General features: G+C 43.3%; 1 protein-coding gene across 1 annotated transcript in view; it reads left to right on the top strand.

Annotated features, from left to right (window-relative positions):
- HUWE1 (HECT, UBA and WWE domain containing E3 ubiquitin protein ligase 1) overlaps positions 1–16,566 on the top strand; it is a 147,838-nt gene that overhangs the window by 108,975 nt on the left and 22,297 nt on the right. Inside the window, exons 43-55 of the mRNA XM_017894320.1 lie at positions 2,050–2,261; positions 3,005–3,187; positions 6,611–6,783; positions 7,138–7,286; positions 8,037–8,112; positions 8,929–9,027; positions 9,614–9,747; positions 9,934–10,102; positions 11,442–11,670; positions 12,636–12,814; positions 13,108–13,197; positions 13,359–13,513; positions 14,742–14,787. Coding sequence (XP_017749809.1) covers positions 2,050–2,261; positions 3,005–3,187; positions 6,611–6,783; positions 7,138–7,286; positions 8,037–8,112; positions 8,929–9,027; positions 9,614–9,747; positions 9,934–10,102; positions 11,442–11,670; positions 12,636–12,814; positions 13,108–13,197; positions 13,359–13,513; positions 14,742–14,787 — 1,894 coding nt within the window. The remainder of the gene's footprint in view (positions 1–2,049; positions 2,262–3,004; positions 3,188–6,610; positions 6,784–7,137; positions 7,287–8,036; positions 8,113–8,928; positions 9,028–9,613; positions 9,748–9,933; positions 10,103–11,441; positions 11,671–12,635; positions 12,815–13,107; positions 13,198–13,358; positions 13,514–14,741; positions 14,788–16,566) is intronic.

Genomic DNA, 16,566 nt, shown 5'->3' with positions numbered 1-16,566 from the left:
TGTTGCCCAGGCTGGACTGCAGTGGTGTGATCTTGGCTCACTGCAAGCTCTGCCTCCCGAGTTTATGCCATTCTCCTGCCTCAGCCTCCCAAGTATCTGGGACTACAGGCATGCACCACTGCGCCCGGCTAATTTTTTGTATTTTTAGTCGAGACGGGGTTTCACCGTGTTAGCCAGGGTGGTCTTGATCTCCTGACCTCATGATCCGCCCGCCTCTGCCTCCCAAAGTGCTGGGATTACAGGCGTGAGACACCACGCCCAGCCAGGCTTCCTTTTTTTAAGAGAGTCTCACTTTGTCTCCCAGGCTAGAATGCAGTGGTACAATCATAGCTCACTGCAACGTTGAATTCCTAGGCTCAAGTGATCCTCCCACCTTAGCCTCTCAAGTAGCTGGGACCTATAGGTACATGCTACCACGCCCAGCTAATTTTATTTTTTGAGATCTTGCTATATTGCACAGGCTGGTCTCAAACTTCTGGCCTCAAGTCATCCTCCCGCCTCAGCCTCCCAAAGTGCTAGGATTACAGGCATGAGCCATCACACCTAGCCAGGCTTTATTCCGAAGCTTTAACTCATTTATGCCAGTTGTATTCATAATGTATAACAGCATTACCTGTGGATTAAGACATTTAATTACAAATTTATTAAGTATATGCCTAATATGTGTCCAGTGACCTACTAGTACTGGGTACTGTTAAGTGCTTTATAAATACTATTGTTAATCCTCACCTCCACACTGCAAGGTTGTTGATACTGTTCTCTTTAATAGAGGAGAGTAACTTGCCTGGGACCATACTACAGAGTAGCAGAGCTAAAATTGGAAGCTAGGGTTGTGATTCCAAAGCTAAGTCCTTTCTATGTGGTTATTCAGAAAACAGTTTTAACTTTATATGTATTCACCACTGGGAAATTAATGGTTATTTCTAATTGTTTTGTTTTAACAAGGTCACTTTATTCAGTTTCCCAGACTCGAATTATTCAATGCATTTTCTTTATTGAGGTAAAAGTTATATTACATTTTCTTTATTGAGATAAAAGTTACAAATCAAACATTTTAAAGTGTACTATTGAGTGGCATTTAGTACATTCACAGTGTTGTGCAACTGTTACCTATCTAGTTCCAAAATATTCAGTGTATTTTCATCCAAAATTTGCTTGAATGACAACAGAATTTGTTTCTAAGATACGGAATTGTCTAGGCAGGAATTATAGTTAGAGAAAAAAGAAGAGTCTGACTTAATTTGCTTCCTCTATTGAGCCTCTTTCATTATTTTAAATAACCTTGCATTAAATATGTTTGCATATTAGTTTCTGTGACTTTGCTGTCTCTTGCTCAGCTCTTACCAGCTTCTATTGTAGCACAGGGTCCTAGGCACATTGTGTCAGTAAATAATTTCAATTTAATTGAGCACTGAAGGGTTTATACCACCTAATTAGGAATCAAGGTTTGAGTCCTCAGCCCTTGACTAAATTCTTTTGTGCAAGCCACTTTTTTAGGGGGCTTCAGATAACTGCTTATCAGATGAGAAAATATTTACCTATTTATAGATTTGCTGTAAGTAGTTCTATTAAATAACACATGTAAAAATATTTTAAGATAGGCGCAATAGCACATACATGTAGTCTCAGCTACTTGGGAGGCTGAGGTGTGAGAACAAACTCCCAGGAGTTTGAGGCTGTGGTGTGCGATGATCATGCCTGTGAATAGCCACTGTACTCTGGCCTGGGCAATTTAGCGAGACCTCATCTCCTTAAAAACATTTTAATAAAATAAAGTTTTTTAAAATGGTTTTAAAATACATGACATCTACATAACAGTGTATAAGCTGTGTAGTGGGAAATGGGTGGCATTTGGAAGTTTTCTAAAATCCAGGTTTACTCCTTACTTGCTTGTATCTTTGAGCCTTGGCTTCTTCATCTATAAAGTGGACATAATAATCACTCATTGGGTGACTTAAGGAAATATTGTGTGTGTGTATCTTTGGTCCTGTGCAAATGATATGGTATAATTGTGCTTGTAAGTAAATGTCATGATTCATGACTTTTCAGGACTGCAGTGTGCTGGCTTTTGTTCTGGACCACCTGCTCCCACATACCCAGAATGCAGAAGACAAGGACACCCCTGCCCTGGCCCGCCTGTTCCTCGCAAGCCTGGCTGCAGCAGGGAGTGGCACAGATGCCCAGGTGGCCCTAGTGAATGAAGTAAAAGCAGCCCTGGGACGGGCACTGGCTATGGCTGAGAGTACAGAGAAGCATGCCAGGTAAGATTCGTACCTGATCCAGGGCTAATAGCCAAGAACATCCCCTTACTCTTTTCTTAGTCCATGGGTGGTTTTGCATTTGGACAAAACTTCTTGTCATACTGGCATCATACACTCTCTGGTCCGCTCAAATAGTTCTGGTGCTTGAAAATACCCAGAGCACTGATTACCATTAGAGTAAGTGGGTAAACAGAGAAAATAAAGGGAAATGTTAAGTGGATTTTTAGGGTCTTCAAGGAAGTTGAGCAGGTTATTTGATCTTATATTTTAAATTTTATTTAAAATGGGGGCTGAGCGTGGTGGCTCACGTCTGTAATCCCAGCACTTTGGGAGGCCGAGGCTGGTGGATTGCTTGAGCCCAGGAGTAGGAGTTGAAGACCAGCCTGGGCAACATGGCGAAACCCCATGTCTACAAAAAATTAGCTGGGCATAGTAGCACCTGCCCGTAGTCCCAGCTACTTGGGAGGCTGAGGTGGAAGTGTCACTTTAGCCCAGGAGTCGGAGGTTGCAGTGAGCCAAGATTTCGCCACTGTACTCCACCCTGGGCTACAGAGTGAGACCCTGTCTAAAAAAGAGAAAATGAATGCTATCACCTAGGGAGTGTGTTTTCACCTGTTTGTTTAGATGTTATTTCCAGAAGGAAGCACAAAAGTTACAGGAGGGTTATCTGAGGCTCTTTTGTAAAGACTTGGCCTGAGAAATGGCTATATTCATATGATAGAGATGTCAAACTTCTCTCCCAGGCTTCAGGCAGTAATGTGTATCATCAGTACTATCATGGAGTCCTGCCCCTCCACCTCCAGCTTCTACAGCAGTGCCACAGCGAAGACCCAGCACAATGGCATGAACAACATCATTCGGCTCTTCCTGAAGAAGGGACTGGTTAATGACCTGGCTAGAGTACCTCACAGCTTAGACTTGTCCAGGTAAAATCATGCCCCAGCCCCAGGCTTTCCTTCTCTTCAGCCTCACTATGTGAAGGATGTGGAGGTAGCTGGTGTGGTGCGAAAACTTTGGGTACAAGTGGGAGACCCGACTCTTTCTTATTGTGGCTTTTAGCACTTGTCTTTCTTAAAGCCTTGATTCTTACTTGCTATAAACTCGAGAGTTGAACTATTAGAGTGATTTTTTTTTTTCAAGCTTCCCCATTTTAATGAAAATAACCACTTACTAGATTATATGTGTATTATAAGAAATACAGATAAGTAAAATAAGAAGTATTCCTACCACCCAGATACCATAATGACGTTATTGGTTTTATTATTCAGTGTTTTTCTTTGTATGCATAAATAATGTATTTTTTACTAAAATGATATTATATGATACATGTTGTTGTGTTGAGGGAAATTTGGGGCATTTTCGTTTTTATTTTCAGTTACCGATCACTTCTTTGCTATGAAAATAAATTTCATCCTACCTAATGCCCAAATCCATAATTAAGCATTTTTCTCCAAACCAGAATCCAATTAAGGACTTGTTTTACATCTGGCTATGTCTTCTAAATCTCTCTTATTCTAATACAATTTTTTTTTTTAATTATTTCGATCTTTGTTTTGTTTTCATGATTCTAGCTTGTTGAAGCGATCATGTTTTTGCCTTCTAAATTTGGTGCAGTTGCTTCCTTGCAGTGTAGTTTAACTTGATCCTTTACTTCCTGTTATTTTCTGTAAACTTCTAGTTAGATCTAGAGGCTTTAGAGGCTTATTGAAGCAGTTTAAACATTATGGGCTGAAATGTGTAGCCTAGGTGATGTATAGCTCATATTGTATCATGGGAGACACATCTCCCATGGTAATTGCACTTTTTCTTCTTAATAGAAAGTCATCTCTGTTGTTATTTTGGCACTTTACAGATGTCTGCACTATCAATCATATACCTAAATAATAGCCTTAACATCAGTTGATAATTCTTGCCTGGGTCAATTATTTGAGGCTTATGAATAACAGCTTACTAATTTCTCATTTCGAATACATTATTAACTGGCATTTTTCTGTTAGCCCCAAAGGGAATGTCTGGTTGTGCTAAAATACAAGTTCTATTAGGCAATATAAAAACTTAATTTCTTAATTTTTTTCTATTTACATTTGAGATTCAAATGTAGGTTTTTTTCTGGCTTTCTATTTTTTAAGTCATATTATGGACTCAACTTTTCATTGTTTTGTTTTGTTTTGTTTTGTTTTTAAACTGGTGATTGAATTTATTTGGATCACTGCAGTCACTTTTTCATGCCCAAATTATTATACCTTTGACGTATGTGACCCCTTCAAGATGACTTAATTGTCCTATTGCTACAAACCTATCAATTTTTTGAAACGTTTATAAATTTCAAACTCACAGTACTGTAATGAACACCATGTGTCTACCTAGATTAACCACTGCTGAACATTTTGCTTTATTTCTTCCCTTTCTGTCCTTTCAGGAGCTGAATCATTTGAAATTAGTTGCAAACAGTATAAAACTTTACCTGAGTACTTGATCATCTGTCTCCTAAGAACAGACATTCCCTTATATGGCTACAGTTCCATTGTCATATCCAAGAAATTTACCAATAATATAATAATACTAAATTTATATAATTTTATATTGACATACTCCCAGTTATTTCAATTATGTCTTTGTACTCTGGGGGAGAGTGTTTTGATCCAGGCTTCAGTGAGTTATCACATGTTGCATTTGGTTGTCACATTTTTCTTTTCTTTTTTATGACATTTTTCTGTTTTGATGAATCCAGGCTTGATGTCTTATAGAATATCTCACAGTCTACATTGGTGTAATTGCTCCCTTAATGGTTAGGGTCAGGTTAAACATTTTTGGCAAAAATACTACATGGGTGATATTTGCCCTTCTCACATCACTTCAGGAGACAGGTAAATACTACTTGGTCCCATTACTTGTGATGCCTAATTTGATCACAGCTGAGGCTGGTGGATCACTTGAACCTAGGAGTTCGAGGCCAACCTGGGCAACATAGTGGGACCCTGTCTCTGCAAAAAATACAATAATTAGCTGGTCGTGTACGTCTGTAGTCCCAGCTACTTGGGAGGCTAAGGTGGGAGGGTGGTTTCTGTTAGATTTCCACTTTGTAATGAATAATTCCATTACTATCATTATTCTTTTTGATACTCACTGGGCCTGTGGTAATGATCCCATTAATTTTTTCTCCCCATTTCTGTTGTTGTTTTTCCTCTTAATAGAAACGGTGTCACTATGTTGCTCAGGCTAGGCTCAAGCAATCCTCCCATCTCAGCCTCCCACAGTGCTGGGATTACAGGTGTGAGCCATCACACCCAGCTGTCCCATTAATTTTGAAAGCTTTTGGCACAATATACCTTCCTTGCCCTATTCCTGGGATCACTTGTTCGGATGAGTCTTGGTTACTTTTAGTGTGATACGGTATCAGAGACTGCTATCTTGGTACTAGTGGGTATACACACACACACACACACACACACACACACACACACACACACACACACATATATACATACATAGGCTCACACATAAATGCACACATAAAGCAGATAAAAGCAGAGCTGCTCTTGTTTTAGTGGGCACCTAGTTGGTCTCACACATCTTATTACACTTAGAAATCACACCACACCTTCAACTGCAGCCCGTTGTACTTTTATTGAACTCTAGGAAGCCCTACAGAGTGTAATTTGAAATTCACAGAACTTCAAACTGTTATCAGCTGGGCGAGGAGGGCAGGTTGCCTGAGCTCACGAGTTCGAGACCAGCATGAGCAACATGACGAAACCCCATCTCTACAAAAAAATAGAAAAATTAGGTGGGCATGGTGGCTCACGCCTGTAGTCCAGCGACTTGGGAACCTGAGGTGGGAGGATCACTTGAGCCTGGGAGGTGGAGGTTGCAGTGAGCCGAGGTCATGCCACTGCACTCCAGCCTGGGTGACACAGCGAGACCCTGTCTCCAAAATAAAAGAAAGAAAGAACTTTTATCAGGTTCCTTCCTTTGAGCTCTTAGGGTTTGGGGACTAAATGCTGATGGTTTAAAAAACAAACAAAAAAATCTTGAGTACATCTGAGAAGTGCCTTGCTTGCATGTGGTCATCCAGAATACATTCTGACTTCCAGTCAAGAATTTGTTACTTATGTGCTTTCCATGGCCCCGTGAAATATGGCATTGATTTAACTCTTGCTTTTAGGGTGGGTCCCTTGAAGACATTTAAGTCAGATTTTTTTTTTCTAAACAAAAGTAGAATGTTAGTTGTATGACCTTTTGCCCCTTTTCTCTTAGTAGATTCCATTGTAAGAAGCTTAGTGTCACTTAGAAGATAGATACCTAGTATTTCTGTGCTCAGTCCATCTCTTTATCTTTCCTTATCTCAGTCCCAACATGGCCAACACAGTCAATGCTGCTCTGAAGCCTTTGGAAACACTTTCCCGGATTGTGAACCAGCCCAGTAGCCTTTTTGGCAGTAAGAGTGCTTCTAGCAAGAACAAGTCTGAGCAGGATGCCCAAGGAGCCTCTCAAGATTCCAATAGCAACCAGCAGGACCCAGGTAGGGAATCAGAGCCAATGGACTGGAGAGCTGGAGGGGTGGGAGTAGTTGCTTTATGGGCCTGGGATCACAAAACTGTTCTGGCTTGGTGGTGTTTCCCTGGGAACTTGCTGGCCTTCCAGAGATCTGTCATAGTGGCGTGGGAATCTGCCCCACAAAGAATTCCTTCAAAATGCAGCCTTGTTTGGCTATCCTCACACGTAGCCTTGTCTTTTCCTTTGTCACCCATTCGTTTATTCTCTGAGAACTTGTAAACTTGCCCAAGGAAGGGACCTTATTGTCTTTGCGCTTGCCTTGTGGTGCCCAGCACATGGGCACTCTTTGATTATTTTGCTGGTTGGTTGATTGTTTCAGGCGAGCCTGGGGAAGCAGAAGTGCAGGAGGAGGATCATGATGTCACTCAGACAGAGGTGGCAGATGGGGATATCATGGATGGGGAGGCTGAAACCGACTCAGTGGTGATTGCTGGGCAGCCTGAGGTGCTCAGTTCACAAGAGATGCAGGTAGGGAGGCAGATCACCCAGCATTTCCCTGTTGCGGCGCTGAATCAAACCCTTGCCAGGTGGTGTGGGTGGGTGAGTACTTTAGATCCTTGCCTCAATGCTGGCTGCTTTGCAGAGGATCATGGGTGACATGCTTAGTAGATGCTCAGTAAATGTGTTTGTATTGTATTAAAAGAGGGGTGGGGGCAGGGTCAGGATGCCATGTGCTATGAAATGATGAAGATCCCAACCAGAAAACAGGCACAGGTGAAATGTTGAAGTAGAAAGCTGGCCTGAGACCATTGGGCCCAGGGTCTTTGATTTACTTTGGCTCTGGTTATTAATGGAAGCTCCTTAACACCACCTTATACCTATAGCACCAGCTCTTGCTGGGGCATTAAAACAGCAGTCTTCTAAAGACCCTAAAGGAAAGCATTGTAATTTCTGGAGCTGGTAGCATTGGGTAAGAAATTGGGCCTGTGGTCCTAAGCTGCTGGCTTTGAAGAGATCTATTATGTCTTCCTGGACAGTATAAAGACAACCCAGTATCAGATAACTGGGATGGACCCATTTGAAGGACAGTCTGATTGTGGATTGGCAGCACGTGGTAGTTTCTGTGCTAATTAGCACCGAATGTGTGGTTTCATGTAACATCCTCTGTCACATGTCATCCTAGAAATGTATGCTCCTTTGCTGGCCTTTTTTAGGGTTTCAGTGCTAGCACAATGATAGACTTGTGTGCATCCATATATATGTTCTATTTCTCTCCAGGTTGAGAATGAGCTGGAGGACCTGATAGATGAGTTGCTTGAGAGGGATGGCGGATCTGGGAACAGTACAATTATAGGTGAGAGCCCCAGAACTGAGTATAGCCTCTTCCTTTGCCTCAGTCTCTCTCGGGAGGACCCTTTTTCTCATTATCTGCTTGCTCAGCTCTGCCTAAGGGCTCATAGCCAGCCTAGATCGCTGCTTGTCTTGATGTTGACAGTCTTACAGATGAGAAATTCACAAGACATCTACAGGCCTGTAGCAGTCTGAAGTGTTGCCTGTGTGGGGGAGGTGGTGGGAGTGGCCATTGATACAGCTGATACATCAAGCACATCTAAAGAGTGTTTATTCATGGAGGCCTAGAGGAGGCTGTAGGGTGAGAAAGCGCTTCCTTTCAGTTCTTCAATGAAGTCCAGGGGCTTTCTGCCCCTGAGTCTCAGTAGTGTAAAAAGAATGATCATTCCCTGAGGGTGGCCCTTTGTAAATCTCAGAGGGAAAATGGCAAAGGTACCCTACTGTCACCTGGCTCTGAGGGTGTATGTGTTACTTGTTTTTACTTTGTTGATCAAGGAAATCAAAGGATAAATGGAAGTAGACATGTATTCTTAAGTTTTACAAAGCTTTTTCACACCCACTATCCTCTGTGGTTTCACAATTAGTGGGATTGGCAGGGCAGATGTAATCATCCCGTTTTACAGATGAGGAAACTGAGACTCTGACAGGTAAAGTGACTGGCCAAGCTCACCTAGCTAGCTGACAGCAGACAATCCAGGTCTTCTCCCTCATCCAAAAAAAAATGGATATCTGCTAGGTGTACATAGCTACTTTAGACGCACCCAGTCTGGAAAGGGAAGTCCTCTGTTGTTCAGTGAAGGCTCTGCTCTGTAACCTTCAGTGAGCAGAAGTGGAGAGGATGAATCACAAGAGGACGTGCTGATGGATGAAGCTCCTTCCAACCTCAGCCAAGCTTCCACCTTGCAGGCCAACCGAGAAGGTGAGAGTGCCGAGGCCAGAAAGGCCTCCCTTCTTGCCCTGCACGTCTGACAGACACTACACTAGGGTTTTCCTGGAGGCAGCTGCCCACATGTGCAGAATAAGGAAGCATCTGTCTGCATGCGCTGACATACACCATCCACTTTATCCTCAGCCAGTTTTTCAAATAACATGTTACTACTGCTTGCCCAAAGTTTGCCACTTCTTACTTGGTTCGCTTTCTTCTCACCCGCCTGCTATCATCGCTGCAGGTTCCCTCTTGCCAACAGGATATAGTCAATAGCAAAGTAGGGCTGAAAAGGCAAGGGGGCACCAGCAGACTTGGCCAAGTCCTAGACCATGGCTCCTCAAGCACCACCCTCTAGCCAGCCTCCACATTCAGCCACCCTGCTCAGTGTGTTGATGCATTGATTGGCACTCTCAGGAAATCGGGTCTGGCTCAGTAAGTCTGTACATCACCCCAGATCTGGTTCTTCCTCTCATAGAGTCAGATATCCCATCACCTTACCACTCAGCCTGCTGGCCTGCACAGTAGCCTATTTTCTAGCTACTCAGTTTAGTCCTCCAATGTGCTCCCTTTGTTTTAGATTCCATGAATATCCTGGACCCTGAGGATGAGGAGGAGCACACTCAGGAAGAGGACAGCAGTGGCAGTAACGAGGATGAGGATGATAGTCAGGATGAAGAGGAGGAGGAGGAGGAAGATGAGGAAGATGATCAGGTGAGGGGGGACTGCGTTTGGGTTGGTTCAGATGACCTCTTCCATGGGAACATAGAGCTGCAGAAAACCAACAGTCTGGGTTGCTAGCCTCAGCGTCTCCCTCCCTCATGTGCACATGTGGCCATGGCACCAGGCTTCAGAAAACCCTTACCTCCAGCAATTCTCCATCTCCTATTTTCCCTTAAGGAGGATGATGAAGGTGAAGAGGGAGATGAAGACGATGACGACGATGGCTCTGAGATGGAATTGGATGAGGATTATCCTGATATGAACGCTTCTCCCTTGGTCCGATTTGAGCGCTTTGACCGGGAGGATGATCTCATCATTGAGTTTGACAACATGTTCTCCAGTGCTAGTAAGATACAGGGGCTCAGCTGGGTTTTCTCTCTTGATTCTTATACCCTTGTCTAGGGTAAGCCAAGCAGTGGACCAAACCGATCTGATACAGACAGCACTTCTTTTCCTATGCTGACTTCCAGGGGCAAGGGATATCTGAATCCATCTGTCTCACTAGTGTATACTTAAGAGAAGGAATAGTGAGAGGCTGCTTTTGTTCCCTTCACCTCAGTAAATAGGCAGCCATTTTAGAGCCTGGACAACTTGATGATTTGCTTGATTAAAAAAAAAAATGAGACCAAGGCTGACTGCATCAGGCACCCATGTGCACACCACAGTGGCAGGGCAATCAATAATCCTTATGTCCATAACACAAGATCTTGAGGATTTGAATGGTCACCTTTGAGCTTGGCATTAGGGAGCAGATTTGAACATACTCACTCTATTCATCCAGGATGCATCTTTTCGGGAGAACGAGTGAATCTCTTCCTCCCCCATCAGCGTCAAAGTTCCCTTTTAGCGTCAAGTTAGAATCAAGTTCTTAGAATCAAGCTGTCTTGATAGGGCAGGTCTTGACAACTTAAATCGCAAGCATGATGTAGCAGAAAACACTGAACTATTCTGGTCTGTTATCTTGGCCAATTAATCTCTTACCTCTTTGAGCCTCAGTTTGTCACCTGTAAATGAAAAGTTTGAGAAAAAAATGGGTTGGATTAGATAACATTCAAGATAACGTCTATGATTCTCTTTGCATTTTTGTGATTTTCATCAGTTTCCCTTAGAGTTGAGCCTCTGTCCATTCAGCAAATTGAACAATATTTGAGGAGTGCATACTGTATCCTAGGTACTAGGGATACAGCAGTAAAGAAGAAAACAGTCCTCGTTCCTCATAGGAGTGGTCTGTTAGGAATTATAACTAAGCAGGCATTACATTGCAGTATGGTAAGAGAGCACAGAGGTAAAGAGTTATCTAACCCAATCTGTAGAAGTTAGGCTTCACAGAGAAAGTGACATCTTAGGCCAAGAACAGAAGAGCAGGTAAAGAAGCGGGAGAGGAGTCTTCAAGGTGGAGGGAGCAGCATGTATCTGAGGGGCCTAGAAGCATCACTGTGACTGTAGTGTGGAAAATGGATTGGGAAAAGGTACTATTTAGGAGGCTGTTGCAGTATCTAAGTGAGAGATGATGGCATAAGCTATGGTAGTGTCAGTGATTTTAGATGAGTTGTGGGAATGAGGGAGAAAGGACAAAGCTCAGGTTTCCGTGTGAGGAAGTAAGGCCCAGGAGACATGATTCTGCTTGAACAAACATGGAAGAAATTTCTTTTTGACACTGACCCTTTTACATATTGTCCTTGCAGCAGACATCCCCCCATCCCCAGGAAATATCCCTACCACCCATCCACTGATGGTGCGCCATGCAGACCACAGTTCTCTGACACTGGGCAGTGGCTCTTCAACAACTCGTCTCACCCAGGGCATTGGGCGCAGTCAGAGGACCCTAAGGCAGCTGACAGCCAATACTGGCCACACCATTCATGTTCACTACCCTGGGAATCGCCAGCCCAACCCTCCTCTTATACTCCAGAGGTGAGTTACAGAGATCTGTTGGATTCGTCGGAGCTCTTGTAAGAATTTTCACTGTGCTTCAGCATTGTCTTAACCTTGGGGGAAATAGTCCATCACTTAATGTTCTTGTCACACACACAACTAAAATATTTGTTCCATTTCTTTGTGGATTACATGTGCAACCTTTTGGGGAGTGCAGCCTTTTGGGGAATACCAAATTATGTCAATAGTTCTGTGCATGTATTTAGCAATTATTAAGTGTCTCCTGCCAAGCACTTAACACTTTAGATATAGACGGGACAAGAGCCCTGCCCTCCGGCTTAGAGTGTAGTGAAACAAACAATCTTAAGAAGTAAAAGAGGCCGGGCGCGGTGGCTCAAGCCTGTAATCCCAGCACTTTGGGAGGCCGAGACGGGCGGATCACGAGGTCAGGAGATCGAGACCATCCTGGCTAACACGGTGAAACCCTGTCTCTACTAAAAAATACAAAAAAACTAGCCGGGCGAGGTGGCGGCGCCTGTAGTCCCAGCTACTCGGGAGGCTGAGGCAGGAGAATGGCGTCAACCCGGGAGGCGGAGCTTGCAGTGAGCTGAGATCCGGCCACTGCACTCCAGCTTGGGTGACAGAGCGAGACTCCGTCTCAAAAAAAAAAAAAAAAAAAAAAAGTAAAAGAAAGGCATGTAAGTGTTGTAATGGTTGGTGTACAGACAACAGAGAGGGTGTAGTGGAGGCAATGTGACCTGATGCAGTGCCTGGCACGTGGGAGCTTATTGACACCCACTTGGTGCCAGAAACTGTGGAATAATATACAACCTAAGTACAAAACCAGGGTGGTATTCAGAAAAAAAACTTAGACTTGTGTGCACATCGTAAGGTTTATAATGTTCTGCATTTAATAGAGGATGCATGAAGAGGATCTCACGGTAGCAGATTGCAGGGCACCTCTGGACTTAACAGTGATCATGGTACCCACCATTACCCTACAGGTTGCTTGGTCCCTCAGCTGCTGCTGACATCCTTCAGCTGAGCAGCAGCCTTCCCCTACAAAGCCGGGGTCGGGCCCGCCTCTTGGTAGGCAACGATGACGTCCACATCATCGCCCGTTCTGATGATGAGCTGCTGGATGACTTTTTCCATGATCAGAGCACAGCTACCAGCCAAGCAGGCAAGTTTGTGTGGTGAAAGGGAGGGTAGAATTTGTCAGATTCTACTTTTTCCCTGTTGAGGAAAAGCAAGACAGTGTCTGCCCTATCGAAAACCCCCATTTTATAGGAGCCAGAACCACTCGGTGACTTAGCCACGGGCAACAAAAACTTTATTGTCTCTAGGTACTTGTTATGTGCTAAACATTGTGATAGACCTTGGATCCTTCTAGGGAAATACTACAATTTTTGGATCGGTGGATCAGTTAATGCTTGACAAGGCCAAGAATCTCATTCCCCTTTGTTCTCCCTACAGGAACCCTGTCCAGCATCCCCACAGCCCTGACCCGCTGGACAGAAGAATGCAAAGTTCTCGATGCTGAGAGCATGCACGACTGTGTTTCAGGTGCGTGGCAGCTTGGTTATCAGGGCAGCAGTGAGCCTTCTAGGGCTAAGACAAGCATATGGAGAGTTGTTTCCCTGGCTCTCTGTGGCTACACGCTCTGGCTCTTAGCTTCCTCCCTTACCCCACCAGAGCAGTCTTTGATTTTTGCCTCTTTGGAACAGTGGTTAAAGTGTCCATTGTCAATCACCTGGAATTCCTGAGGGATGAGGAGCTGGAAGAAAGGCGCGAGAAGCGCAGGAAACAACTGGCTGAGGAAGAAACAAAGATAACCGATAAAGGCAAAGAAGATAAGGAGAACAGGGATCAGAGTGCACAGGTGATTCCCAAGGGCTGGGAGGATTCATCTTTGACTATGTCTGCCGTAATGTGGTTTTGGCATACACATAGCACCAAGAATCACTGAAGAATCCTAGAACGTTCACGTTGAACCTGGGAGATTTTTTATTCCAAATTCACCATACATTCACCTGGTTTGTAGGGGAAAGAGTTTAAACCTAGAGGGGAGATTTCTCTAGTGTCTCACTGGGAAAAACGAGCCAGAGGCAGAATGGCTTCTCAACAGTCACACTGTGTAGTCTCTACCGCCAAGGACAGCATCGAGACAAGAAGAATAACCTTGTCTAAGTCCATGCTCTTGGTTGCCCATTTCCATTTCTGTCGGTGGACTGCCAGTGTGGGGAATCTTACCAAGATGACCCCATTCCATCATTTGAGTAAGATCAGCCTAGGTGTCAGATCAGAGAAAATGTTGTACTCTGAACCCCGTCACCACATGTCATTTTTTCTAGGGCTCACATGTATAAAATCACTAATATAATTTTGATTTAGAAGGAAGTTACCTACTTTTTTCTGAAACTTCTGGGACCTCAGACAGAGGTCTTTTAAATGTCTGAGTAAATGATGATAGAATGATACATTACAGTGTATCACTTGATATAAAAGGGGGAAAAATCTGATAGAAATACAAAGAAATAAGACTTGAGAGTGAAAGACTTCAGTATACCCTACTCAGCAGTTAGGGAATCAGGTAGATTAAAAATAAGGGTAGTGAAGCGTTCAGTTAAAATAACAAGCTTGATCTAACAAGTATCTTTATATAGAACTTTTTACCTAATACACAGTTACATTGTTTCAAACATGATATAGGATGGAAAATAAGTGAACCTAGCATATGACTGAAAAGGCTAGAGTGGACAAAATAAAAAATAAGCCCCATGAAGGGAAAAATACATAGATGAAACCAAGAAATTCTTGCTAGAGTGATCATGATTGTGCCCATTCCTAAGGGGGTTTTTATTATCCTTTCCTTCCATGTTTATTTCCCCCTCACCCCGAAACCATTCTTGAACCTGAGTATGTGTAGAGAAATTGGACATATATTTGCACAGTGAAATGTTCACCTTCCTTTGGTCACATGGCCAAAGCATTATCCATTAGATCACTGAACTCCTAGATGGTCTGGGTGGAGGATGGTGACTATTACAGTTGACCTCTATCTTAGGTACTTGCAAAGTTCCACATTGGTCTATCCCTTCTTTTTGCAGTGTACTGCATCTAAGACAAATGACTCTACTGAACAGAATCTCTCAGGTAACTCTCCTTTCCTTTCTCCCTTCTTACTAATTGATTGGTTGCTTTCTCCTGATAGTTCCGAGTAGCTGGCCCACATAGGCTGAAGATGGACACTGGTGCTCTGTGGGATGAGGTAGTAGATTGTATAGTTTTAGGGTCATACCCCATCTTGGAGATAACTATACAGTCTACTGTCTTTCCCACGGTGATACACTTCTTCTCCGACTGGCTCTGTTCAGGTTCTTGTTCTGGTTATTATCTACTTCGTTCTGACATGGGTAATGAGATCATGTGTCTTGTTTATTTCCTGACTGCAACTCTGTCCTCTGAAACAGCATGTTCATGTACATCTTTGAAGTGGCTGGTCCTTTGATGACCACCATGGTGTGGCACTTCATGAGAATAACTGATGACAGTGGTTCTCAAATGCCAGTCCTCTGTGGAAACAAACAAAATCAAGGAGCTGTAATGCCTTTTTCATAAAGCTGAATTTATTCCCTTTAAAAGACTCTTTTGTATTTAGAGATTATATTCCTAATTCTGTGGTATCAAAATATTTTATTAAACGATGTTGATTGGATGTTTTTTCTTACATGACTGAACTAAAAGTTGGCAACCCCTACATTAGTCTCTACTTTTTGTTCTTTTTTTAATTCAATTTTATTGGTCCATGGAATCGAAAAGTCTAGGAACATTGTCTTGGATAGTGTGCTATTCAGGAAGGTAGCTCTGTGGGCTTAGTGGTATGATTGCCATATGCTCCCTATTCCCTCTGATCTTCTTAACAATGATCAGTAGCCATTTTGTGATTCTATCAATTGGGTCATGTGATATCATATGTCTCCTCCACCCATATTTCCTCAGAACATTGTTCTGCCTTCCTACAACTGTCTCCTTTGGCACTGGAGTTGGAAAATCATTGTACTAAAGCCTGCACAATATTTTTTAAAGCGGTGAAGTAGGGTAGATGCCTTGGTACGCTTAATCTAGCAAAAGATCTTTAAAAGAGTCTGTCACCATGTAAAAGGGCCTTTTGCCTGCTGCCCTTATTAGAGGATTCTGCTCATGCCGGGGTGAGGTAGTAAGTTGTATTGTTGTGGGGTAGGGATATTAGGCCCCAATTAGAAGATAACTATACAACTTACTACTTTCCCTGGTGTGTGGCATATTCACACTTAGCCTTAGCAGTGTTGCCTCCATCAGACAAAGTTGTAGATGTTCCTTGGATAATTAGGACTGGAAGAAAAGAGACATGGAAGGGGACAGATAGTGTTTAGGGTGAGGCAGATGTCATTATAAAGTGACTTGTCTTTCATTAATTGGAGCATATAATTATTTTATCTTTGGGCATGAACTCAAACATTTTGCTTTTCTTCAACTGTGTAATGAGTGCATTTTCTTAGTAATAGAACAGGAACGTGCACAAGGGAATGGAAAGCATACTTTAAGAATTTTGGGCTGGGCGCAGTGGTTCATACCTGTAATCCCAGCACTTTTGGGAGGCCAAGGCGGGTGGATCACCTGAGGTCAGGAGTTTGAGACCAGCCTGGCCAACACTGTGAAACCTCGCCTCTACTCAAAATACAAAAATTAGCCGGACGTGGTGACTCTCGCCTGTAGTCCCGGCTACTCAGGAGGCTGAGGCAGGAGAATTGCTTGAACCCAGGAAGCGGAGGCTTCAGTGAGCTGATAACACGCCACTGCACTCCAGCCTGGGCAACAGAGCAAGACTCTGTCTCAGAAGAAAAAGAAAAAGGGTTTTGAAAGGCTGGACGCGGTGGCTCACGCCTGTAATCC

The sequence above is a fragment of the Rhinopithecus bieti genome, unplaced genomic scaffold (genome assembly GCF_001698545.2).
Source record: "Rhinopithecus bieti isolate Rb0 unplaced genomic scaffold, ASM169854v2 scaffold_26020, whole genome shotgun sequence".
NCBI lineage: Eukaryota > Metazoa > Chordata > Mammalia > Primates > Cercopithecidae > Rhinopithecus > Rhinopithecus bieti.
Note: the sequence above shows the minus strand (reverse complement) of the source record. Positions and strands in the feature narration are given on the sequence as shown.